Source organism: Motacilla alba, chromosome 1A (assembly GCF_015832195.1).
Source record: "Motacilla alba alba isolate MOTALB_02 chromosome 1A, Motacilla_alba_V1.0_pri, whole genome shotgun sequence".
NCBI classification, from domain to species: domain Eukaryota; kingdom Metazoa; phylum Chordata; class Aves; order Passeriformes; family Motacillidae; genus Motacilla; species Motacilla alba.
Window position 1 is genome coordinate 26,008,107 of NC_052031.1, and position 27,845 is coordinate 26,035,951.

The 27,845-nt window shown below is 39.8% G+C and overlaps 1 protein-coding gene across 3 annotated transcripts; it reads left to right on the forward strand.

Annotated features, from left to right (window-relative positions):
- The first annotated feature begins 7,994 nt into the window (after window positions 1–7,994).
- GPR85 (G protein-coupled receptor 85) lies at window positions 7,995–27,637 on the forward strand. 3 transcript variants are annotated; one of them, XM_038154851.1, is made up of 3 exons: window positions 7,995–15,893; window positions 15,988–16,538; window positions 18,197–27,637. In XM_038154851.1, the coding sequence occupies exon 3, from the start codon at window positions 18,379–18,381 to the stop codon at window positions 19,489–19,491; it is 1,113 nt and encodes a 370-aa protein (XP_038010779.1). In that variant the 5' UTR covers window positions 7,995–15,893; window positions 15,988–16,538; window positions 18,197–18,378; the 3' UTR covers window positions 19,492–27,637. The 3 variants fall into 3 exon arrangements, with proteins under 3 accessions (XP_038010779.1, XP_038010778.1, XP_038010780.1); XM_038154850.1 differs by having other exon boundaries at window positions 7,995–16,538; XM_038154852.1 differs by having other exon boundaries at window positions 7,995–16,538; window positions 18,229–27,637.
- The last annotated feature ends 208 nt before the right edge of the window (window positions 27,638–27,845 follow it).

A 27,845-nucleotide genomic window follows, 5' to 3' on the forward strand; every position in this document is an offset into this window, starting at 1 on the left:
CAGCAAGCAACCTGAATTTACATACCAGGTATGATATGGTAAATAACATAAAAGTACCTCTTTCTTTGAACTAAAATTAAAATAACAATAAAATTGTATAGATATTCAAACATTTCCAAACCTTGTACTGTTTCCTCTTCTCAGTTTCTCTGTAATGGACCTTGAAAATGTGTGGGAAGCTCTGTCACATTAAAGTACAGGCATACTAGACAGTCAGCAGAGCCTTTTGTTTCTGGATCATTTATCTGATTAGATCAAAACAGATTTTCATGAGAAAAATAAAACAAAATATCCCTTTAGTGTGCTAAGCAAAGAGACCCATATAATCATAGAGTGTTAAGAGGTTGGAATGGTTCTTAAAGACCATCTAGTCCCAACCCTCCCTGCCATATGGGCAGGGACACCTCCCACCAAACCTTATCCTATCTAGCCTTGAACACTGCCAGGGTTGGAACATCCACACCCTCCCTGGGCAACACATTTCAGTGTCTCACAACCATCACAATTAAAATTTCTTCCTAATATATTTCATAATATAATTCCATAAATTTCCCCTCTTTCAGTTTGTACCCATTACTCACTGTCCTGCCACTACAGTTCCTGATGAAGCATCCATCTCTGGCTTCCCTTCAGGCCCCTCAGATATTGGAAGGTTGCTATGAGGTATCCATGCCATCTTCTCCTCTCCAGGCTGAACAGCCCCAACTTTCTCAGCCTGTCTTTTAGGGGAAGTGCTCCAGTCATTAGTTTCATGGCCCTCCTCTAGACTTGGTCCAAGAAGGTCCATGCTCTTCTTCTGTTAGAAGCACCAGGACTGTACCCAGTGGTCCAGGTGGGGTTTCACAATAGCAGAGTAGAACAGGAGAATCACCTCCTTTGACCTGCTGGCCACACTCCTCTTGATACAGCTCAGGACACAGCTGGTTTTATGGGCTGCAAGTGCACTCTGCTGGCTCATGTAGAGTTTTTCATCAACCATTACCCCCACGGCTTTCTCTGAAGGGCTGCTCTCAATCACCTCTCCCCTCAGCCTGTAGGTGTGTCTGGGATTGCCCCAACAGGTGCAGGACCTTGCACTTGGGCTGGTTGAACTTCATGAGATGAGGTTCATATGGGATCACCACTTGAGTCTGCCAAGGTCCCTCTGGAAGGCATCCCTTTCTTCTGGGGGGTCATCTGCACAACACAGCTTGGTGTCATCAGCAAATTTGCTGAAGGTGCATTACACAGCGTTCAGTGAAGGCCTGAAAGCAGAGTGCCCTCCATTAGACCTAGGAGCTACAAACATTAGAGGTGGGGAAGAGACAATTGTGTCCACGAGCACACTGATGCCGAAAGTTAGATGTTGCTGCTGGGTTGGGTTAAAGTTTGTGTTCTGCTTCAGTCTTCCTGTGTTGGCCGTGTTCCTCCTCACTAGACATTGTCTTAGAAACTTCAACTGGAACCAACAGTACTGGCAGCTTTCTCAGCTGCCATTCATTCAAGGCACTAAAATTTTACATACATCTCCATACTGCTACGCTCCACTTGGCAAGTATAAAGGCATGAAAATTACCTTCTTTTCCAAACGGGGCTAAAACACTGCAGAGGAACACAGTTCTGTAAAACTTAGAAGAGAAGGGTCTGTCTTTTTCTTCTGTTTTTCCATTCTTCTCTTTGTGCAGCTGATTGTACACACTGTGATAGTGCTAATAATAAACAATATAACTCCATGTCATTCCCTACCCTCTCACAGAAAAGCAACCATCCTAAAACACTACTGATTTTAATCTCAGCAGAATTAAAGTGAAGAAAATGGTCACTTTATCAAACTCTGTTCACTTTCCATTTCATGAGTTACCTGTGAAATGAGAATGTCTTTAATTCTAGAACTTTTCAAGGGCGTTTTCTGCCAACGTATTTCTGAACTCATATGGTTATGGAAATTACATGCTCAATGCCTGCACTTATTTCTCAGTCTTTAACCTAACATGATTGTTCATAAGTCTCATGGTAGCAGTTTTAGATTTTATTTTTTATCTTATCAAATAACCTGGAAGATCAGCAGAAGCCATATTGACTCATTTTTCCTCAACAGCATGTATTTATTTCAGCATCTGCATGAAAAGCAAGGAAAAATTAAGCTTTTCAGAACTGTGATCTTTTCAGAAATGCCATTTGTGATCAAACTCCAAAAGTTTATCCAGTATTTGCAGACAGTATATAATCTATAAAGTGGTATATATCTACTGAAAAAAACAGTCTTTTTTCATAAAAAGTAATAATAAAAAAATAAAATTAAGGATATTGATTGTATATATGGAGCAGTACCCAATAAGAAACCACTATTCAGCACTAAATGTCACACAGCCATGTCGTTCATCCTATCATATTTGCAGAATACAATATAGTATTGCAGAAAAAAACCCCATAAATCACAAAAATATTTTTATATTAAAAATCTACAAAAAGTGTTTTTTAGAGAACAAGTGCATATTATTTGTAATAATTATGGCTCCAGTGTAAATCTCAATGAAGTCAGCCCAGAAAAAATTATTGTCTTAAATTGAAATCAAGCTCTTCTAAAGGGGCGACCATACCACCTTCTGAATCCCACATAACTTTGCCACAACCCTCCCCCATGCCAGGGCTATGGCAGCAGGCTGTCCTGATGCACAGGATGCTGGCTAACCTCAAATCCTGCCTAGGAAGTGACAGGCAGCTGTGTCTCCCTGGGTGCCAAATGCATGCCCAGGCCACTGCTACCCTCTTGCTCCATAGATTTATCTCCTACTGTGAAGAAAGGCAAATAGGTGATGAGCTATTTGTTTAAACATTCAGGAATAGCTCTGTGGCTGATACATCTTTAACCTTCCATGCCAGATTTCACATTTCAAATTTTAATATTGTTGGTACACCTAATTTTTAAAAACCCAGTATATAATCCTTTAAAATACAGCATCCATGTGGGCTGGGGTGAATGCATCCAGGAGAAGTAGAAAAGCAGAGGACACTGTCAGATGAAAGGATATTCTAAATTGTCCATTCCAAAAAAAAAAAGGGGGGAAAACAAAAATCATCTTTTCGAGGAGTCTGAGCCAAGAAATGTACAAGGTGACCTCCAGAGGTCCTTTCCAACCTAATTTACTGTATGATTCCATGAAATCCTAGTTGTAAATGGGATGCCTAAACAGAAGCTCAATTCATTCGTATCTTCATTGCAAACAAGGATATATTTGTGGTGAACAAATCTAATCACAGTGTGAGCCCATAGGGAACCTGACTGCAAAAGCTGTGAGGCTGTTCAGTCATCATGTAAGACCACAGGGAAACCAGATGTACCAGGATTCTCCCACTGTGTCTAGTGAAACTCAATCCCTGAGGCATTAAAAGGTTATGGAAAAAAGGGAGAAAATGCAACACATACACTAATCCTCTTTTTGGAGTGGGATTTTTAGAGATGGGTTTATGGGGCTAGTACTGTACTCCAAATGGAATTCAACTGCTTCAGTGTAAAGCCCCAAATGTGAATTATGTCAACTCCTGCCCAAGCCAACATTTTGAAAATATTAAGATTTGACAGCCAGAATAAAAGACCTTGTTGCACATGGAGTTCCCATTGCCATCAGTGGGAGTTTAGGACAAGGTCAAATACAAAACACAGGTTTGGATGCAGTAGATACATCGATAGGATGGAGGGGTCCCTGCATTTGACCAGTTGTGCACCTTGCACCAGATGGTGCTCATTGCAAACTGCAGCCATGCTAGTCTCCATCTACATCTCTTTCCTTAAAAAATATTAGCTGAATTATTTATTGTGATAACTGAATGCCAAATTTCCATCTGGTTTAAAAACAGCCTGAAGTTGCTGAAATCAGTGCAGTCATCCTGATTTAAATTCATTTTGAACAGAAAGCACAAGAGGCTTCATTGTGACCTTGCACCAGCCCTTATACTTTTGTGTAATGCAGTAGAATTATTCTTGATTTCCATTTATGTGAAAATCTAATTGGTTCTTAAAATAGATTCTGTCTTTTTTTTTTTTCTCTCAGTCTGCTACCAGTAAATTATTTGACCTACATCTTAATAAATATTAGGGAAAAAATTATTCTCCCCCTTCTTATTCCACAAATACACTTTAGAACTTTTGTATTCAAATTAGACTCTACTGTTTTGCCCCCCCCCCCCCCCCCCCGCCCCCAAGATTTATCAAGAAAGGCAAAGGAAAATCCACAAATAAGCCCACTCTCAGGGACACTACACTAATGTAAAGTGCCTCTTTGCACACTTTTAATGTATGTGTGCCATCCATGACTGAGGTACGTCTGCTTACCTTGTTGTTCTTACTATTTCAGTAATAAAAGCAGTCTGTGTTTGTGGCAAACTGTTCCTTGGGGACTCCTTTCACCTAGTCTACATGAGGTTCTATGTATTAAATAAGAACTTCTTAGATTTTCTTTTCCTGTCCAAAAGTAACACTCAAATCCCAGTTAAAAGGATTACATGCTCTCAATTTCAGAAGGGCCAGCAAGGAAATTATTGTAGCTATAGATAGAAATGTAAAGGACTAGAAATCTGAAATTTCATGAGTTTTGCCAGAGGTTTCTCTACTTAACTCCCAATAGATTTAATGGGAAGTAAGAATTAAAATCCCTTCTACTTACAAAGGGATACTGACCTTCCAGTAGTGAATGTAAAGCATGTACTTAATGTACACTACCAAAATAATCTGAAATTGACTGTACATAATAATTACCAGTCTGCTGCCTTAATATATCATAATGTCTACTGTTGTAACTCAGGACAATGAAAGTTGACCAATTCAGTGTAAAATACAGGCTTTAGGAAATAAATGTCCTAGAAACAGGGCAGAGGCACTGACAGACATCCTTAAATGTATTCTTTCATGCAGTAGTAGCTAAGCAATTTGGTCAGTAAGAATTCTGTGTCCTCTTACAGCACCGTTGTTTTGTTTTTTCACTATCTGGTGTTGCATCCCCACTTTTCTTTTGTCCTGTGCTTCAAAAGCTACAACTTGGTCTCACAAGAAATATATTCTAAGTAAATAAACCTTATGAGTGAAAAAATGTGTTTTTCATTTTTTAAACAGTTAATCCCTGTCACCTGCTTACAGGAACTATTTCTGGTTTTATTTCAAAGGCAGAGAAAGATGTAGCTTTTATGAAACTGGGACATTTGTAAAGAGTATTATATATGTATATATGTTTCTTTAAACTTACTACCAAAGTAATAGAAACCCATAAACTACACTGGTTCCAAAAGTTCCTTCTAGGATGCTAACACAGAACAGACCAGAACAAATCTTTCACCATCCCCTGGTAGAGAGGCTTAAGAAATCCTTCCTCAAAACTGCTATATAATGCACTTTTTTCACATCACAGCATACCTAAGCCTTAAACCATAATGCTGAGTAAAAGTCCACTAGACTTGTATATCTTTATTCATTTTAGCACTTGGAAGTTCAATGTTAAAGTCTCAACATATTCTTAGTACAAGCAATTATTCATCCTCTTACTCTTCTTGTATTTTTCAATTTCAGAAGCCCCCAGGCATGAATTAACATGTAGGCTTTTTACATTAAAAAGAAACATTTTGCTTTCTGTTTTGAAAGTGTATCTGTTCACTAGGAGCCATACTTGAACAACCATACTCTCAATTTAAAGGTTAAAGAGTTTAAGTGTTGAAAACCTACCTCACCTTAAAGTAGTTTTGGTTTAAGTCTGTTCATAATTGTATTTCAAGAATGCCAAGTATACCAGAAGTCTGAAAGTTTCATAATCAAGGCCTTTACTTTCACTCTCTCCAACTTCTCACTGTATCCACTGAAGGTTATCCCATCTCCATTTATTGTCTAACTAGGTTTGCCTAAATTAGTCAAAAATTACTTTGAATCTAGCTTTGTAATTCCACTAATTTTATGTTTTCAACTGTCTCTGTCTGGCCATGACAGCAGAAAACAACTTACATTCCTGCTTCAAGTTTTTCTTCTGATTTCCTATGTCTTACTCTGGAACAGCCATTAAGTTGCCTTCCCTTTTTCAACTTTTCCTTCTCTTCCTAAGATGGGATCCATGTTTTGGTAACTAACCTGTATGGGAATATAAATCATTCTGAGCAATTGCCAGCTCTTTATGTCTGAAGGTCTTCCATCTGATTTCAGCCTGCTGGCATTTCATTATGTTCCACGGTTGGCCTTGTGGCAGTGTCCTTTGAAAATTCACAGCACTAAAAAGGCCAGGAAAAAAGAAAGAACTTTCTTTTCATCAATACAGAGCATGCAGGTTGAAACAGATATATCTTGAGGACACGTAAATTCAAAGAGAATTCATAAGTTTTGCATAAACTCTTCAAATTGCCACAGTTTTGTTATGCATGCATATCTATGAAGAGATTTATACATGATAGAGAGATACAGTATATCAACTAAATGTTCTGTTAGCTTTTGAAGCATTACATTAATACCAAATTTACTATGAAACACAGAATTACACAACAGGTATGTTTTACTTGCTTACTGCTGGTACTGCACTGAGAGGAGCTGGTGTGTTGACTCATTATAAGAGCACTTTTTTGTCCACATCCATATCTCAGATTAGGAAAAACAGATTAACATTATTTGGATCTCTTATTTCCACATTTTTGTTTTAATAATGGAGACCAAATGAGTACAGGGAGACTTAATAAAATTATGCAGTGAGGAACTGGAAGAGCTTAAGAGGTAGTTTAATTATCTAAAACATGACTTCAGCAAAATCCTTCAAAGAAGGACCCAGAAATCCCTCACTGCAGCAACAGAAAGATTTATCAGTGCTAACTTTTCAATTGACATTTGACATTTGCCCTTTAGACTTTAGGATGCAAGCTTTCCTTTCACATACAGAACTGACCAAGAGTGTGCAGTGCAGAATCCCAGTGATCCAGATGTGACACAGAGCATAACCTAAATGTCTTGCTTACAGCAATGTCCCTACCATAGTCTGACCTGAGTGCTGTGTTTAGGCAAGGTACAGCAGCAGTAGTGAATGCCCCAATGCTGCAGGAAATCCAGCTTTTTTTCCACCTAGTACTTACTGACACTGCACACAACAGAAGGTCTGGAATTCAAGCCCAGTCTCCTAGCTTCAAAAAAAAAACTTCTCTGAAGTACTAGACAGTACAGCCCTGGAAAGCATGGTCTCCTGTTTATCCTGGATTCTCCAGCCATTAAAATGCAAGAGCAATGAGAGAGGGAGAGTGGGATGTGGGCAAAAGAGACTGACTTCCATGTTTGCTGCTTAGGATACCTGCCCCTTAGGGCAAGATTTAAGTCCTGGCCTCAGCTCCATAGCCTGACATTATGTAATCAATGAGAAAACAAAGCAAAACCAGCACTAAAATATCTATGTAGCTGGGACCAGATCCCATGTATTTCTCCTGCCAGCAGACTGTCTTATCTAGTAGAGTGCAACATCCTGATTCTGCTCAATGTTTCTCTCTTTTCTTTAAATACCACACTCAAACATTGCCTGACCACATGCAAATACTCGTCCAATTTAGCAAAAGATACTGCCATTTGCTACAGTTAGGCTTGACTAGTTTTGCAGGTGACATTTCAAATAAAACATTCATTCTTTTATACCTCTATGAAACAGGCAATGCAGTAGTAAATGAATATTTACAGTTCTAGAGTTGCATTAGAGATGCATTCATGCAGTTCCTCCTACCATGCCCTCACAGTGCTGTTCTGATAACTTAAAATTATTTCTCCTTATTCTACATATAAATGAGAATATTTCATGCTTTATTTCCAACAGACTGACAAAATGGGACCATGGCATAAGGTTCTAGATATCAAATTATTTGCAGTGAACAGCTGATTTGACATGAATATCCAAAATTATTTTCACTTTCTAGATCATAAGATCATAAAGCTTGATAGCACAACATTTATTCATGGTAACTGCTTGCAAAACCAATGTTCACCCTCCACCTCAGACATTACAGATTTTACTCTCCATTGTCTCAATCTTATGCATTCAAAGCAATTATCATTCAGCAGTATACCTTTCAAAACAATTTATATTTTCTTTACAGAGTTTTACATCAATCCAGAGTCATTACACAATATTATATAATACACACATATATAGATACATATATATCATATCTATACATAAGTATATAAAATGTGTACACTGTATGCATTATCTTAAAACTTGAACAATAGATTTGTAGCAAAGCTAATGCCTAGATGTGAACTGGTCATATCAGCAAAAAATAAATATTTTTTACATTGACAATGTTAATTTTTGTCCCTAAGCACAGCCTAAAAGGCAGCTTTGAAAGATGTCAGTGACAGTTATCCTATTTTATCCTATTATTTTTAAATCCCCCCTCAGTATATTGCTGGAAATAGAAAATTCCATTGTCAAATAGTCTCTCTAATCCTACAACACACTGTCCATGGTTCACCTCTAACCTACCTTAAAGATAGCAGAAAATGGAAGTATTTATGTATCTCGGCTCTACAAAAATGATTGATTTGACATATATCCCTATGCACTGATAATAGTCATGCAAACAATTCCATGAGCACAGGAAGAAATGGTGCAGTAACTGCAACAGAGGCAAGAGGAGCTCAGCAGTGTGGCTGTGGATGGGTTTGACACTGAACTGATCAGTAGGATGTGCAGCCTGTCACAAAACCAGCATGGCCTTTGCTCCCTGCTGTTCTGCCCCAAATGCAGAAACCACAGTGACACACCCAGGGTCCTGTTCAGCTGCACAGCTGAGCGTGGCCAAGCCTGGTCACCAAGACACCAAAGGAGAAAGGGACTAGAACTCCAGGCCATGGCCAGTTTTGACCAGCAGATGAATCACTGTGTACTGAAGCCTCAGTTACAGACCAGGGTCTCTAGGGAGGTGCAGCCAATCTGAAACTGGAGGCCAGCCAAGGGAAAAAGGTAAACTCTAGGACAAGCAGCCAACACCATCATTCACAAAATTTATAGGAACCTCACCTCCCTCTGAGACCTCTCTGCTCATGTATCAGACTTCACTAAAATCAGCCGTCGGGTTTAAAAGAGAAGGAAGAGAAGAAATATGCCTAAATTCACTTAGGCATTATATAGCTATATGACAGAAGGTATATGAAAAATAATGAACCATTATCAGTCCTTTCATTAGGTCCCAGATACATGCTAATAATCTCTAGTGAACCAACAGCATACCCATATATGCTGGAAAACTATGAAAGAGCTTGGGATAGACTAGGTTTACATAACAGGTAAAGTTTTGTGCATCTCACATGAGTCTCTCTGTGCTTTATATTGGGTGCATAAAAATGTTGGACACAGCTCAGCTGGAAGAAGTCATCTTTCCCCTGTCTCTCAAGCATTTTCCAGTTTGTCTCTCAAGGCAAGCATTCTGTTCTGTAATGTCACTAACCCCATTCATTTTGCTCCACAGTGTTCCACTGGTGCCTATAATGGTGATAGGAAAAATGTGTTCCTGAATGCTGTGATTGGCACTGTTAATGACCATGACACTGCAGAGCTGCTCTGTGCTTCAGCAGGGTTAGCTGATTTCAAGACCTGAATTTCCATTTAGCAAGGTAAACCAGAAGTATTGTATAACTGTGGGAAAGCATTTTTGCTGAAAATCAAATGTTAAAAACACATAGACAAAAGGACTATACAACATAGTCTGAAAAGGGGTGAGGTGCACAAAACCACAAACCAAAACACTTTGTTTAAAAAAGAAAATCCACAAGCTTTCTAGAGCTTACAGACAACACTCCTAAAATCAGTGTAACACTATAGTAAATTAACAGAGCTTTTGATGTTAGTGGTCCTGAGGTGCTGGCTTGCATTGACAGGAAACCTTTGCCTGTATGGCATGCTCCCCTTCTACCGAAAAGTCATTGACACAGTGCCATATGGTAAGATAGGGGAACAGTCACTGAAGAGGCCAAGGTTGCTTAGCTGTGCATCAGAAACAAAACATCATTAGCATGGCCCTGGGTCAGTGCTCCCAATTCAACTTCTAAATTCTGGAATACTTTCTACCTGTTTTTCACCAGATTGTTTTCATATTATTTGATAGATAAGCCTCACACAAAAATCATGCTTTTCACCCATGGTGATTTAGTCATGAATTCCTAATGTGTTCAGCTGCTTTCAAATATTTTGGTTGTTGAATTGTACCACTGTGATGTATTCGCATTACCGTATGTCATGCAGAGAAAAACAAATAGTGTATGGAATGTATTTACAGTGGTTGAAAGACATATTTTATTGTAGATTATACTAAAAGATCTACAATTAATTGGATTAATTAAACAGCAGATGAAAATACATTAAATAAATGAATCACTATTTCTGTAAGACCATTCCGTGTGTCTATGCATATGCTTCAACAAATCCCATCTACAAGATTTGTAAGGAATGCTATTTTATTTTTTTGTATAGAGAAAGAAAAAAGTATTCTCCCTGTTCCGCATTCAATTACCAAAACACCAACAGGTTTTCTGGCATAGAAAGAGAGTGGAGCGACTGGATATAGCAGGAACTTTACTAAGTTTGGTTCACATTCTCTTGATGTTCTGGCAAGAGGTTCTTCCTCCTACCTAGGCGTGCAGGTAAAAATAGTCTTCCTGAGGTCTGCAGCTGAGGGTCCTGCTGTAGGTACTGTCACTGAGGCATCTTTACAGTGCTGCCCACATTAACTAAAAACTGTTGATGGAATAAGAATTTCAATGCTTTCCACTAACAAAACTGCAAGTTCAGAACAATTCACATAAAAAGACTTGTTATACAGACACATAAGACAGTGACTACTCTCCACTATGAAAAAAATCTAACCAAACAACCCAAAACTTGAACTAAAGAAATTGCATAAGGATTACATTTTGAATATTACATTATTTATATATTTCCATGGAGAGATCCAAGATGAAAGTATTAGAAAAATGCTCTCGAGTATTCTCAACCATTCAAAAATACTATCACCACAAATGTATCATCTTGAAACTACTTCAGATAGTGTGAAGTTCCTTTTTTTTTTTCCTTCTATGGGGCTTCATCATGATCTGCATCACTGTGGATGTGACTGGCTTTATCTTTGTTAAGTCATTTGTTATCACTCATCCTTGGCCATAAAAACAAGCATTTCAGTAATTCTTCAGCACAGTACAATACACATATGGTGCACAAACAGCAGAGACAACATATGAACCTTTCTTTGACTCACTAACACTCTCTTTTCTCTTTTTCCCTCTAATCATACATGTAAAACCACCATTTCTGAAGTCCAGCATTTTAAAAATGTACCTTATCTTTTTTGCAGGCACAAGTAATTAGCAGTGCAATTTAACATTGCTAATTACCCGTGGCCACCATTAAGTTCATTTGCATTTTTAACTACCTGATATGCAAGTAAAGTCAAGTATTCCATGTCCACACTGCTTAAATTGCACAATAACTGAACTTAACACTGCAACACTGATGTAGCAGTTTATCTACAAAACCTAAAGGCAAAAGATGTGTCCAGTCTTTCAAATGCAGTCCTAGTGAACAAACTGGTGAAAGCCATTTAGAAGCCTAAGGATATAGGTAAGTATCTAAAGGGATTTTTAGAAGTACATAGGTGCCTCATTCCTATTAGAGTAATGCAGAGCAGTTTTTCTTTGCAGGACAAAGCATTTTTCAGATGTTTGGCAGATAAGTTTTTTTGTATTTAAATCTTCATTTATTCCTGTGTAAAAGTGCAGCATAGATCTGCTTTTAAGAATCAAACTAATTTTCAAAGGCAACTATGAAGTATTTTTTAAAATACTGAATTAAATGTTCTTGAGAAGTATTTATAAAACATCAGAAGGTCTGGCTAAATGCTAACATTAAAAATATAATTATTACCCATAAGAATTGTTATAGTCACATGAATGCAATTTTGTTGCAGGTGAAAACCTGCATCACTGAGGCAGAGACCACTAAAGAGATTTTCAGTGTGGGGTGAAATTTATGTTTGTGTGGAGAGCCAGCCCAGGAGCCAGACACTGCCAACAAATGTCTTTACTCTGAAAACACTTCCCTAAGGATAAGAACCAAATATATTGCAGGTGACATTCTCTATTGTGCAGGGGTCCTACACAGGTCTCTGTATTATATAAGTTCTACTTAAATACTGCTTCAAAGTTGCACAAATCTACTGCACGGGCAAGAAAGTTCCCTTGAAAAAATTCCTTGAGCCTTTTGAAAAGGAAGCCCTTTAGTAGCATCTATCACAGTTTCTCAAGCAATACATAAATCTCGTGCTGGCCTCTGCACAGGGGTAGGCACACCTTGTAGATTATTTCTCCTGTGTTGTAGAAATATTGGAAAATCCTACAGTTCTTAAATTCACATTATGCAGATTGGGTTGACATTGCAAATATACAAAATTCAAGACAGTCAGTAAACACATTAATTACTGAAATGTTTTTGCTATTGACAACTTCTGACCCCATACTGAAATCCTCATTCCACTGAAATAATTGATAGACATTACTGACCTTAGTGAGGACAATATCTCAACCCATCTTTTCAACTGTAATCATTAGTCTTTCTTTTAACCCAGTCTCTACCTCAGACTCCATTAGTGAGATTTCTCAGTGTCAGACTTCTCAGAATCCTCTCCCATTCTGAGGAAAGGGTTCAAAACCATGGGAGTCATGCAGCATCCTCACCAGGTTCACAACTGTGAATTTCAAGGCACATATCCTCAAAAGACATAGATGGTAACTACCCCAAATGCTGCTTACACACCAACAAATTCCTCTGCAATAGTATTGAACTGTGCCCCATGTCTGCACTCAAGCTCCTGGCTCCTTGGCCACGTGCACCCAAGCATCACCACATGGGAGAGAACTGCCCAGACCTGCAGATGATATCAAAGACTGAGTATATCAAAGTAGGATTCTCCAAAAAATGGTCTTGATCTGGGAATGGACTTAGTGGATCCAATCCACTAAATAGCGTTCCTTGGTCATTCTTGAATAGTACCTAATTTGGAAAAAACCTCTAAAGACTTGGAATACAGAATCCTCAGTCACCACCAACAAAGCCGAGTATTTCACCAGTTATTTTCTTGACCATGATACTTAAGTAACTCAAACAGGAAAAAATGAAAGAGCTCTGTGCCATAACTCTCAAGAACTTTATAGTAGAGTTGTCCACACCTGGAGATGGTTCTCATCTTTGATCTAAATCAGAAAATCAGCAAAATTGTCTTGTCTCTTTCATTTTCTAGTGAAAGTTCTAGTCAGTCTGCTGCTAGCTCTAATAAGGTGCATGAACCCTCTTGTGCTTGTACTTACTTACACTCACACTCTCTTCTTCTACCCTTCATGGGGCACAGCAGTAAATGAGTAAATGAGTATGAAAAGAAAAAAGTCAAGGAAAGCTATTTATTTCCCTAAGAGTAATCACTTCTTCTGATATGCTTTTTTGGGACCAAAGGTCCTCTGTGTTTTAAAGCCTCCTTTGTGTTGCCCTCAGTGTTAACCCCCTTATATTGTGTGGTGGACAATTTATTCAAAATTCAGGATCCTTCCTTGTGCCAAAACCCCAAGAAATTCTTCTTGGCTACCCCTAATCCACTCACTATGCAACTTGGGCTGCCTCAGACTTCTTTTTTTTCTGAACCTTTCATATCTCTAGTCCAGCTGTTTTGAAGAACTAGTTACCACAGACCTCATCACCTGTCCGTACATATCTCTTCTCCCTGCCTTCCAACTGTTCTTGCTTTCTGGAGCCATCTCTTTCTGACATCTGCCTTCACCTTCCAGATTCTCAGCCCCATGACTCTTGGATTTTTTTCTCCTACATGGAGGACATGACCTGCTACCTATACAACAGTTTAACACAGCATCATGTCACTCTTACTTTGCAACAGAGGTTTCTCTTGACTGACTCTACCCTTACAATGAACAGAATGGAGTTCAAACCATATGATGGACTTTAGATTTGTGACTCAGAATGAGATGATCTGCTCCCTAATGCATGCCTTTCTCAGTGATTTCTATGATAGGAAACTAACTTTGTTATGTGGCCCTTCAATCTAGATGTCTACATTTTGTTGAACAAAATTAGAACACTTGTTCTCAGGTTATGCCTCTGATGCCAAATGGGTTTATGCAGAACTGGTGGGTGAACACTGAATGAATCCTGAAGTTCACAGGTTACTTCTAAGCAGTTTGTTACAGGTCTAAAAGGAGAGCGAGTTTAAAATGTTATATAGCAACATAATTTTGTAACATCTCTACAAGAAAGCCCAGACAGAAAAAAAGTTAAAACCTGCTGCACTGGATCTATTTTATGACAACGATGATTGTGCTTACTCCTAACAAAAAATCATCATTCTTACACATTCCAGAGTGTAAGAATAGGCCCTGACCATGACCTTGTCATTCAGTACTACATATTATAAATCTTCCTAATCTTGCATTGCAAATGTTTCATTTCCTTGCATGGCATTTGGAGAACTCTATATTAGAGAGACCATTGAAGCTACTTCCTTACCCTTCACATTTTAAGAATGACTTCAAAGGTCATTGTTCATATTGCTGTGGATATGTATATTTAACAACAAAGAAAGGAGGGGGGTCTGCACAGCTTAGGTGATTGCAACATGAGAAGTGCAACTTGAAGTAGTAACTTTAACAACCACCCAATTTTTAAAAGTGAAGCTAACCCCTGCCACCCCCAAGATGACCCCCATCCTGTCCTCATAATTATGTTTGCAGAAAAAATTAAAAATTGTATGGCACCTGAGCTTTGTGTCAGTTTTCTGCCTAAGAATAAATTTATCTGAAACAAGTCACCTGGTTGAAGTAGTGTGATGTTGGTTTTAAGTACGTGTATTTTCCAGTGGCAGCAGACCCCTAGGCTTGGTCAGGCTGCTACTGAAGCTAATTTTGTGGTTTGGCAACCAATTCCAATGCCTTTTAGTGAGTGTCAAAAAAAAGAACCCAAACCTGACAACAGCCTTAAAAAATGCCTGTAGTCTACTAACGGTCTCACGGATGTGACACACATTATGAATCAACCCTATAAATCTGTCCCACAGAAGGATTTATTCTGGCTTGAACGGAAGCTCCCAGCGAAGAAGTTCCTCAGGATCCAAATCTCTCGACCCAAAGCAAGCTGTTCCTCAACTGCCTTGCGGCCAAAGCGAATCACTCTTGGGGCATGGCTTTCACGTTCCCACTTCTCCCGGATAAACTTCCACAGAACCCGAAGAGGCGGGAGGGCGGAGGGATCCCGGTCCTTCCCGCTTCCTCCCGGTTTAGCCTCGGCGGCACCAGCGAGGGTCAGTGCCGACGGGTGCGGAGGCCGGCGGGAGGCCCCTGCGGCGGCCCAGGCTGCAGCCCGCCGCCTCCCGCGCCGCCGCCCCGGCCCACCGGCCCGCATGACATCATCGGGCCGGCTCGGCATCGATCCCCGCCGGCCGCCGGCTCGGGCGGCGCTCCTCCGCGGCGGCCGCCGCTGCCGCCCTGCGCGCCGAGGGGCAACGCGGGCCCTGCCGCGGGCGGAACGGGCTGACACCCCGCTCACCGCCGCCGCCATGCAGCGGGCGCGCTGACGGCTCTGCGCCGGCTTCGGGCTGCGCGTCGGGAAGCTGCTCCGGACTGCCGGGGGAACGGCGCGGCGTCCTCACGGCCCCGCGGCTGATGCGCCCTCCGCGAACAACGGCACTTGTTAAGGAGCCCTCCCTGGCTCGGGGGTCAGGAAGAAGGAATTCACCGGGTGGGAATCGGGAGGAAGGAAAACGAGCCGCGAGCGGGAGGATCAAGCGGCGGCAGCTGAAGAAGCCGCCCGGTCGCTCTCCTGACAGGCTGCGACGCGCAGCGCGGCGGGCGCTTCCAGACCCCCGTCGTAAGCGAATGGGGCGGGAGGGGGAGCCCAGAGGCATAAACAAGGAGCGCAGGACCTAATTCCTTCCCCTCCCTTTCCTCACTGGCTTGCCCAGGCTCGCCAATAGATCCAGCTCGGCTATACATCGCGATGGGAACGTGCTGCCAAGGAGGCTGCCTTCCCGTCGCTGAGGACGCTGCCTTCCCCTCACTGAGGAGGCTGCTGCCGCCGGGGCTGCCTGCACACCACTGAGGACGCTGCTGCCGCCGCCGAGGTTGCCGTGCCCTCTCTGAGACAGCAGCAGCTGCCGCCGCCGAGCCTGCCGTGCCCTCATCGAGGAGGCCGCCGCCGCCGCGTTACAGGGAGAGATTGTGGCGCTGCGACAGGGGAGGACGGGGCTCGGCGCGCAGGGGGGAGGCGCGGCGAGCATGCGCCGCCCGAGCCGCTGACTGGATCCTCGGCCAAGGAACCGAGGCAAAAAAAAAAAAAAAAAAAAAAAAAAAAAAAGGAAATTAAAACAAAAAAAAAAAAAAGGAGAAAGGAAAAGGATTGAGAGAAAGAAGAATGAATGACGGCAGAGGAGAATAGAAAAGACCGCCAGGGTAAATCAGCCCCCGGTCGGCGGGAAGGAGCAGCTCTGGCATGTGGGGATCTCCGCACCAACAGGTAGGAGGAGAGGGGCTGGGGGCGCCGAGGGCTGCCGCGGCTGCAGGTGCGTGCTGAGAGGGCTCTCCCGCTCGGGGGTGCGGGGCTTATTTCCCAAGAAGGGGCATGATGGAAGCCCTCACAGACAATGGCTCTTCCGCTCTCCCCAGCTCCCCGCCGCGGGGGGCTCTCGCACGGCTCCGGCAGATGCGGCGGATGGCAGGCAGCGGCAGCCGGGCTGTCTTGCAGCGCGGCGCGGCGCGGCGCAGCCCCGCATGGCCGGGCTGGGGCAGCGGCGGTGGCCGGGGGTGCGTGTGCCAGCAGCGCTGTGAGTGTGCGGCGGTGGCGGTGCGTGTGAGCGAGCGGGCCGGGGGTGCGGAGGCAGGGCCGGCCGCCGCGGGGACAGCTCCACGGAGGAGGGGGAGCGGCGGGGCCGGCGGCAGGGGGAGGGGGAGCCTGATTTCATGGTTTTAAAACGATGCCATGATCTGATCAGCCTCTGTTTACACAGCAGCAATCAGGCTCTTTTGTGGACGGTAAGAATGGAAGGATTTTGCTGGGATTCAGTGGGAATATCCTTTGTACACCCAAGGTGGCATAGGAAACACTTCGTGTGAATAACGAAGGAGCCTGATCATGCCTGCTGTGGCTCCTGTCCCTGGCTCTGGAGGGAGAAAAAAGAAAAACAAAACAAAACCAAAAAAAAAAAAACAAACCAGCATCAGACAGCTCTTTATTTTATTTTATTGCATGAAATGTGTTCCGGTACGATTCATTGGGAGGATTAATGGGAATCACGGAGCCCTAATTAGCAAAAAAAAGAAAAGAAAAACAACCAGGAAAAAAAAATCCCCAACAATTTATATGTTTATTTAAGTATAACCAACACCAGCTCTCCCGAAAGGGTGAGCATTATATCTTGGCTGTGCTGCCTATTTTTGCTCAGTATTTATACTGACCGTTGCTTATTATGAATTATGTCGAGGCTTTAAGGATTTGCATTAAAGCACGGGGGAAGGAGGGGGAGGCCGGGGGGGACGACACCCTAAAGCATACTGCTATCGACTGTCTAGATACCTGTTTATCTAAAAGGATAAATGATGAAATTATTGTTTATAGCAGGAAGGGAGGGGAATAGTGAATACTGTTTCTCTTACAAAATGCATAAATGAACACTGTGTGATTAATGTGCTTTGGTGACTTGGGTTAAAAAACATAAATTCTGCGGGGTTTCTTTGGGTGTGATCCATATCAACACAGCAACTGCCTCTTAAAACATTGACAAATACTGTAGCCATAAAATAAATGTAGGTAATGTCAAAATATCAGCAGTCTTTGGGGATTCTTAAAAAAGATGTCAGTGATTAACTCTTGGGCTTGCAAACTGGGAATCTTTTGATTCATAGAATTTGTGAGGCTTTAACTGTGAAATTATATGTGCTACCAAATGTAAGGGGCACTGGTCAGTCGTGAAACTGTAACAAGCCAGATCTGCCAATAGTCAATTATACTAAATAGTCAGTAAAAAAAAAAAAAAAAAAGCCTCATGTTTTTTAAAAACAAACAATAGTACTCAAATTTACAACTTCATTTGGTTCTCCATAAATTAACATCTTTGCTAGCACTTTCTGACATCATTTTGTGTTAACTTAAGAACTGATAGCTCGATTTTTTTTCAGATATTTTGATGGCATGACAAATCAGAAATCAGAAAGAAGAGGATGTACTGTATGACTAGACACAAGATCAGTTCTGTTTGTGGATTACATTTTCAGTAAGATGTATGGATCTATTTTTTCCTTGTTCTTAAATATAGATCATGAGACTTGACTGAGGCAATATACATATCATCCATCCATCTATGGCGAACTACAGCCATGCAGCTGACAACATTTTGCAAAATCTCTCTCCTTTAACAGCTTTTCTGAAACTGACTTCACTGGGTTTCATAATAGGAGTCAGTGTGGTGGGTAACCTTCTGATCTCCATTTTGCTAGTCAAAGATAAGACCTTGCATAGAGCTCCTTACTACTTCCTGTTGGATCTTTGCTGCTCAGATATCCTCAGATCTGCAATTTGTTTCCCTTTTGTTTTCACCTCGGTAAAAAATGGCTCTACGTGGACGTATGGGACTCTTACTTGCAAAGTGATTGCCTTTTTGGGGGTTTTGTCCTGCTTTCACACTGCTTTCATGTTATTCTGCATAAGCGTCACGAGATACTTAGCAATTGCCCACCACCGTTTTTATACGAAAAGACTGACCTTCTGGACTTGTTTGGCTGTTATCTGTATGGTGTGGACTCTCTCTGTAGCCATGGCTTTCCCCCCAGTTTTAGATGTGGGCACCTACTCATTCATTAGGGAGGAAGACCAATGCACTTTCCAGCACCGTTCCTTCAGGGCTAATGATTCATTGGGATTTATGCTTCTTCTTGCCCTCATCCTCCTAGCCACACAGCTTGTCTACCTCAAGCTGATATTTTTTGTTCACGATCGCAGGAAAATGAAGCCAGTCCAGTTTGTTGCAGCAGTGAGCCAGAACTGGACTTTTCATGGTCCTGGAGCGAGTGGTCAAGCAGCTGCTAATTGGCTGGCTGGATTCGGAAGGGGTCCCACACCTCCAACCTTGCTGGGAATCAGGCAAAACGCCAACACCACAGGCAGGAGGAGGCTACTGGTTTTAGATGAATTCAAAATGGAGAAGAGAATCAGCAGAATGTTCTACATCATGACATTCCTCTTTCTGACCTTGTGGGGTCCCTATTTGGTAGCCTGTTACTGGAGAGTTTTTGCAAGAGGGCCTGTAGTACCTGGGGGATTTCTAACAGCCGCTGTCTGGATGAGTTTTGCCCAAGCTGGAATCAATCCTTTTGTCTGCATTTTCTCCAACAGGGAGCTGAGGCGCTGTTTCAGCACAACCCTTCTTTACTGCAGAAAATCCAGGTTACCAAGGGAACCTTACTGTGTTATATGAGGGAGCATCTGTAAATCTTTAGCCTTGTGAAACACTACCATTCTCTGCTAAGCAATTGTGGCCTGTAGCCATGTCTTGAGGAGAAAATCAAGAATGGGACGTCAGCAGCTGTAAGGATTTGGGCAACATTCTGCAGTCTCTGCAATAGCTCACCTCTAATCCTGTTTTAAACCTAAACATGTTCCTGCTGACCACTGCTGAAGGTTTGTAATTAAGAACAAAGGACTGAACTACTGCCCTGAATTCCTTTATGTGGTTGAAATCTAGATTATGAAAGTAGCAGGTGCTAAGTATCAGTGCTAAATGCTGTGTATATCACTACATAAAATAAGAACATCAAAAAGATTAGCATTGGACATCTTAATAAATTAAGTTGATATGAGGTTAATGTGTTGATAAAACTAATTTTAGACATCTGAAGACCTTTAAAACATTTCATACAATTATTATTTTGCAAAGACTGAAAACTGGGGACTCAAGTACTGTAACTGATTAAAGATGTGCCATGCATTATTGGATTATCACACTTACAAATCTGTTTGCCTTGTAAGTTTTGGGGAGCATTCCAAAGCAGTATTTTTGTTCAGATTTTGACTTTAATTTTTTTTTCTCCAAATATATTACTCTTTCTAATTACCATTTTCCTTAACAGTGAAATTACTAACATTTAACTGTATTCTGTGTTTTTTGCTGATTTGGTATAAAGTTTAATAGACTCTTATTTATATTTTTTAAAAAGCTAGATATCAGTCTGTTAGGCAACGTTAATGATAATATCCAGTCCTAATTGAACAGTTATAATTATACAGAATAAACACATGTTGCCTTAAAGGGTTATCTAGTATCTTCCATTTTGTTTAGCATTGAAGCAAATAAGCAAGGAAAATTGAATCAATAACTCTGGTCAGTCATTTGGGAGTGCATGAAACATCACTTAGTCCTCTTTTTTCCTTTTTACTCCAATGGTTCCCAAAATCAATATGCACATCACTGGGATGATATGATTTTTTTCTAGGTGTGCCGCCCTTTCTAGTTTGTTCTGGGAAACACAGGCAGTTGATGTATGTTTATATTTTAAGACAGCTGTCATGGGGAGACCGCAGCCTTAGTATGATATCTTGCACAATTTGTGAAGCATTTATTCTACTGAAGGCACAGTCTTGTTTATATTTTCTGCACATTTTGGTGTATTGGTTGTTTTAAATTATTTAAGTTTTAACTTGTGAAAGCATATACTATGATTTCTTAGTATTTTAGAAATACATTAGAGTCTGTGAGTCTTTCCTTCTTTAAGATACAGATGTGTGGATTTCAATATAAAGTTGCATTTGCCAAAATTTACCTGTGTAGCTTGTTAATTTTCTTGGAATAAAATTTTACATTTTTCCAGTTATACAATTAACCTTTTTATTTTGTCTAGTGAGCTAGCATGAAGTACTGAGAATGTAGCCATTATGAATTATTATCCTTTGCAGTCACTGTATTCCCAAACTGTAAATGCATGAATGATGGGGACCACAGGATTGATAAATGATATTATCTGCAGTAGCACTATTGTGTAGTTTATCATAATTACCCATCTATCTGTTCTAATATGTCAGTTATATTTAAAGTTACAACACAGTATTTGACATTAACTTCACAGTTTAATTTTGGAAAATGTGTATAACTGAAGCACAAAATCATGAGTTGATCAGTCATAAAGAACACAGATTTTTCTTAATTTTGGGAGAGACAAGACTAGAGCTCTGAATTCAGTATTGGTACATCTTGTCCTTTGTTGCAGTTTTATGACCAGCAAGTTAACGTATGTGTACACCAGTAGCAGTCAATAATGGAAATGCTTAAATTTGTGTGAAACATTATATAACATATGCAACAATTCAGACAGTTGTGTCTATATGTGATCAGACAACTTGATCAAAGATTTGGTGAGCAATCTGTTTGACCTCACTTCCACTTTTATACTGAGGTTGATTGGTGAGAGGCATGGCTTTATATACTGTGTTGAAACAGAAAAAATGCTGAAATAATGAGTCCTCATCAGTATAGGAATGTTTCAGAACGTAATTTGAAATGGGACCAATAAACTTTTACCAAAAGGACATTTTTATTACACTGGAAAAGGCTTTGAAATGAAGGTAGTTAAGCAATTGTCAAAGATAGAAGGAGTGAATAAAAACTCAATCATATGTTGAGAAAAATTCTGAAAGTTATCCCACTTAAGTTTATTAAAAGGTTGATTGGCAATAACTTCAGTCTAATTTCTTTAAAATAGTAACCTTTACAAGGAACATTGATATTACATATTGTAATAAAAAAGTACATATAAATAAAGTTGTAAATAGTATAGAGTTGTAGAAGTAGTCAGTTCTGAGGATTAGCCAGAAAATTTTCAACTATGAAATTTCAAAAGCTGCAAATCTGGGGCCTGACCTAACTCTTAATAAAGTTAGTTGGTGTTTTCCCATTAACTTCATTTGGAGCAGAAGCAGGCCCTAGCAATTCTATAGTACTATTCTTCTGAAATACTAAGAAGGCTGTATTTACTATGCAGTGGGAAAGAAAAAAATTAAATTATTTCCCTGGAAGTTTTGCAAGGAGCAACTGATGTAAATTAAAATAATAAACAGTAAACAAATCTGAAAGCAAATATTTTGATAAATGTTTTTCTTTTGATATGAATATAATTCTTTTGGCTATATGACAATACTGCATTGCTACCTGAGAAAGGGCAGGTAGTTTTTAGTAAGTGGATTTTTAAGAATTGTGCCAGTAAGAAATCTTGTGACAGAAATATTTAGTTTTATTTTTCTCCAGTGTTAAAAGGACAAGGGGCTGTTCAGTGAAATTAAAAGCCAACATATAAAGTAGCATTTTATGCAATGTTATTACTCAGTGGAACACACTGATACAGGATGTCAAGTAGTTTAGAGAGATTCCTCAAAGAACTGAATGTATACATGAATTAAAGCAGTGCTTGCACTTTTTGCCATCAGTGTCATTTTGATCCCAGTCAGCATATCAAAACTAATGTATTAAGGTATAAATTCAAAGGAGCAAGAAGGTTCATTCCAATTCCGTTCACTGTTGTGTCACAGTATGAAGAGATTTTGCTTTCATTTTAGTACAGGGGTTGAGCTATTGCAAAAGCTAGAATACAGGGCTGGTAGATTAGTCCTTTCTGAAAAGAATAGCAAAGAATATCGCAATATTTTATATCTGCATTGATCTTTAATGTTCATTGGTAGTGTTAAGTCAATAGTTTTAATTTTCTGATTAGAGAGGGGAAAAAAAGAACAGATTCCCTGAAAAAAAGACTTTCTGCCCCTGTTCCTTTCCTGCCCTCTGTTGCCCCACAGCCCTTCAGCAGCCTCTCCATGAATCCTTCTACAAGAGCAAATGTTCCATACACTGGGTAGTGTATTTCTCCTGCTCCTGGAGAAGTGTCTCAGCCACTCCTCCTGCCCAGCAGATAACTCCTGCAGCAGCTTCCCAGGGTTTGGCAGTGCCTGGTTTCCCCCCCTGAGGATGGAGAGGCACTGCCAGTTCCTTCCAGCTGCCCTTGTAGTTCATGGATCTCAGGGCACTTGGCTAGCACACTGGATATCTCTGTCTTCGTCTGGCTTTGCTCGTGAAGTAGATGCTGTTTATATTATGCAAACAAAAATGAGAATGGGGAGGGGGCAGCAGGAAACAACTTTCCCTCTCACAAATTTTTCACAAGGAAACCACTGTTTTTGTCGCATTGCCCAAGAGCACATTGTGTTTTAAAAGCATAATCGGTGTTAATTACCCTCTAAATGAATAAAATGTACAGTTAGCCAATTAAGTCAAGGGTTTTGGTACAGCTGAAAAGTCTTATTATAAAATGGCTTTTTGTCAGTCTCTAGGCCTTGGGGGCAGAGGAGACTACTCTGTCTGCTTTTAAGTGCATTGTGTTTGTTCACTTGTTTTGCTTTTGCTTTAACTTTCAAGCATCTCAACATTTTATTTATATTAATAGGAATCCAGTAATGCAGCAGGCTTTTATCACTCATGGGTTTAAAAAATAATATTAAAGGGAACTCTGATGATTTTTGTGGTGAGTTAGGGAGGTGTTTTGGCAAGGAATTGGTTTTTAGCAAATGTTAAATAAACCTGTAGGCTGCTGGGCTCTTCCATAGTTGCACAGTCAGTTCTTCATTATTGAAAGTAGCAATGGAATAGACTAACCCACATAAAGGTAACACACAGGTAATATAAAGCATGTCCACATTAGATAAGAACTTCCTTTGTGTATTACATTTATCAAGAATGGAGTTAAACTCAAGTAAAAGTGAGATCAGAAATCCAAAGAAGAATGGTGGGTGTTTTTCCTTTTTTTTTTGCTTTGTTTTAGCATAGCACTGCTAATCTGCAACCTGGGTTACACACCCACATACAACCGAGAGTTGCCTGTACAATTCTGCATAGCACATAGGCAACTTCCTTCTAGTTTATATTCATTGAGAGCTCTATGAGTGCACACTACTAATCTGATTGACTTTTCAGAGGAAAGAGAAGGCTCAGTCAGAGATACTGCTCTTCAAAATTAAAATTCAATAGAACTTCTCTGCTTTTGCATACTTCAGTGATTTTGAGTGTGAAGAAATCAGTGACTTAAATCAGCCATGATCATAAGTGTACTCTGGCCATGGCCATTAAAAATAGGACAAGATGACATTTTGCAATGCATATGCAACAAATCAAAGAGTTTGACATTATACACAAAGACTTTGTGTGAGTGGGCTGAAAACAGTTCATATTATTATTTTAGAAAAAAGTATGATGCAGCTATCCATTGAAATGGATAAAGCCTTTAACTATCCAGTGTAGAAAAAGAAGAGGAACTTTAAAAATTGCTCATTATAAATAGTAAACAGTTTTGGTGGTGTTTTTGTTCAGCTGAACTGTGTAATTATATAACTATATGATGATCAAAGGAGTGTCACAGTAAATAAGTTAGATTTTTTTAGTAGTCTAGAAAGGAAATAAGTAACAACAGTCTTCAGACATTTGAAATGAAGTAATTACAGTAATCTACATGTTTCATAAAATTTAGGTAACAAAATTATTATTTATATTTTCTGTACTTACTGATTTATGCACTTAAAGAACAATGTCTTTAGATAGTGAGTTGGCTTCTGCAGCCCAATGAGAGAGTTCATTGTATCACAGGTTTTGTACTATGCTTTGTATGTAATAAGCACAAGAGATATAAAACCAGAATTTATCTGATATCAACTTCAAACTCTGCATTAGGTACAGAACTTCTCCAAATGGTAGGCATATTACTGTCTCCAGAGATTATTCAAAACTAGTCTGTGCTACTTTACAAGAATTCTACTTCACCTTTGTTAAAGAGCAGTCTGGTTAAAGATGCGTATTTATTTTCATTCTATAACCCTCAAGTTCAGGCATGCTCGCATCCTTATGCAAATTGAAGAAATTGCTAGAAATAGGAAGTTTTACCATATAATAATCTTGGTGAGTCAGGTTCTTGAGATAGTATAAAAGGGTGGCACAGATATTCAGTGACTACTCTAGGCAGAAGGTGTAAGGATGCAAAAAAGTATTCATCCCTGTTTAGGAGCAGTTTAAAATCCTGCTGTTTGGTGTCCTATAGTGAAACCATCCTCTGTGGAACTGGCCCACCACAGGCCTGCAACCCACTCCGTGTTGAGTTTAAGCAGAACTTTGGTTGCACAGTCTCTGAGTACTGATGGGAGAAATTCAGCATTAGCAGACGTCAGAAATTCCTAGACAATATTCGTAGGCTACAGAAAAGGGATAGTTGCTTGTCTCCTCAAAACAGAAGTTACAGAATAAACAGAGGTGAAGAGAGAAATGATTATTGTAAGCTGCTTGGGATTTCATGCACTCTTGGCCCCCTCAGAGGTGACTGAGACCTGTTTCGTTTTTGACTTTGTTTGGATTTTGTTTGTTTGTTTTGAAAATGCATGCTATCTCAGTTGCTCTATTCCATCCCACCCATTGCCAGCAAAACTTTTGATGTCATGCCTAATCAAGTCTGTATATTCTTTAAATTACATATCTAATAGTACAATGTATTTGTATCTTTGCACTGATTATGCTGATATGTATCACTGTTTCTTCTTGCTCATTTCCATAAGAATTTCCTGTTTCAAACACGCAAATCCAATTTTTTAAATTAGGGTATTCTACAGTTGTGTTTCCTGATTTTTCTGTGAAGGCCTTTTAAGTTTTTGATGTTTCTCCTGTTTGTGCCAAAACACTAAATGCAGATTCTTAGGACACATCGCAGGGAACAATTAATTCGTTTGACTGAAGGACTGTCTGGACATCATGAAACTGGAAATGTATATTTAAGTCCTGTACAATAATTTATGGTAATGGCTGGGCTATAGATCCGATAGTGGTGGGACTGCTGGAATAGGATATTTTGGTAACTGTGGCTTTAAATTACATCGTAAGACATTTAGCACAAAGGAGAAATGCTCCTTTTGTAAGATAATTATGTAAATGAAAAGTAAACACACACACAGATGAGTACAGTTCAATAGAATTTTGATTAACGTATTCAGTCATAGCTGTAGCAAGATGGGCATAAAGCAAAAACAAAAAGAGGAAGTATCTTACCATTGGAAACCTAATCCTTATAAGTTTGGCTTGATTCCTACAATCCCTACTCTAGGAAAATTTTCCATCTCTTTTATGGAAACGCATCTCAATAAAGACTACAAGATCTTGGTAATTTATATCAATGTTTATGTTTTTTACTAGACTAGTTCTCAGTGTGAGCATGACACAGCAGGACTGTAAATGTAATCTCTGTTACAGTGTAAATGCAAAAGCAATCTTTCAATGAGTTTCGAGAGAGAGTCTATGTGCACATGGATATATTTCTCAGAGTCTCCAAAATAATGTACAATAGTTGATACCAAGTAGGGACAGCTCAAGCCCTGGAAGGGCATGAGGTATCACACTTGAGTATGATAAGTGAGTTTAAATTCAGATGCAAGGAAGCTGAGGAACATTTGGTAATAATTTCCCATGTTAATGGTTGTAAATAATGCTTTTGGCCTAATTTGTAAACCTCCTTCTAAGTTCCTAAGTAGTGGTAAGGGCATCTGCAGTAGGTGGGGTGTAATGCTGCAGCTGAGTCCTTATGTCCACTTATTTTAGATAGGGGTGGATGAAAGCAGTGCACATTATATAGCCTGGTTTTAACCACCTCGCATGGTACTAACATGCCCTAAGCTGATCAGCCCATAGATCTGCTTCAGAAGCATCATTTGGTCACAGTCACATTTTTGAAACTTTTCTCCAGTGTTTTCTGTGAGTAGTTTCTGTTTGTAAAAGGTAGAAAGAAATGTGCGTAAAGGGATTGTGTATGTTGAGCGAGTCCTTTTCAATCCAGCCTTGGAGTGAGGATTTTTGTAAGAGTGCAGATAGGTGTGGAAGCCCCTCATAGTTTTACCACATCTGTCAGATACACCTGTTCTTTGGCAGAGATAGGATACATGCTCACAAGGGTCTCACACGGTGTCCTTCTGTCAGCATCCAGTCTCCCTTTCCTTTGTACACCGCCAGAAAGACAGACACCATTGTTTGTGGGGGCACTTCAATAGAAATGACCTTTCTCTAAGAGATACATTGTCACAAAAGCTGAGATTTGCTGTATCCTTTTGTATCAGAGAAAGCAAATCAAATTTGTATGTTTTGTATTAAAACTTCATGTTGAATTTTATTTTTGGCATACTAACTGAAAGGCAGTATCACAGAAAGACCAATTGTTCCCCCTAAACCAGGAAGATCACCAGTCTAACTGGTAAACATACTTTCAGTTGGGAATATTATGATCCTTTTTTATCAGTTAAATAAATATATGATATGATAAGAATTATTGCAATATTTGATTATACTAAAGCCCTGAAAGGGTTAATTTTCAGCTTTGACATTTTCCTTATGTAAATACCTTCATTCCATTTCATGCAAGACAGGTTTGGCAAATGTGGATGTTTTGGGTAGTTTTGACATCGAAGTTATGCCATCTAAGGACAAGTGCTAGCTGATGAATAATTTATTCACTTAAATTTCAGAAGAGACCATGTAAAACTAGCTGCCACAAAAAAAAAAAAAACAACCCAATGTTTTCTTTAGTCATGCATGTGATCCTTTAAATATTGGCTTTGGAACCTGGGTATTGTCAAACTTAGCATTCAAACCTAATGCAGAATTAGAAACCAAGCTGTAAAGATAATTTCTAGTCACTGACTATAACTAGAAAATTTTATTGTTATATATATTCTACCTGCCTTTTCCTTTGCAAATATTGAAAATATGTGTAT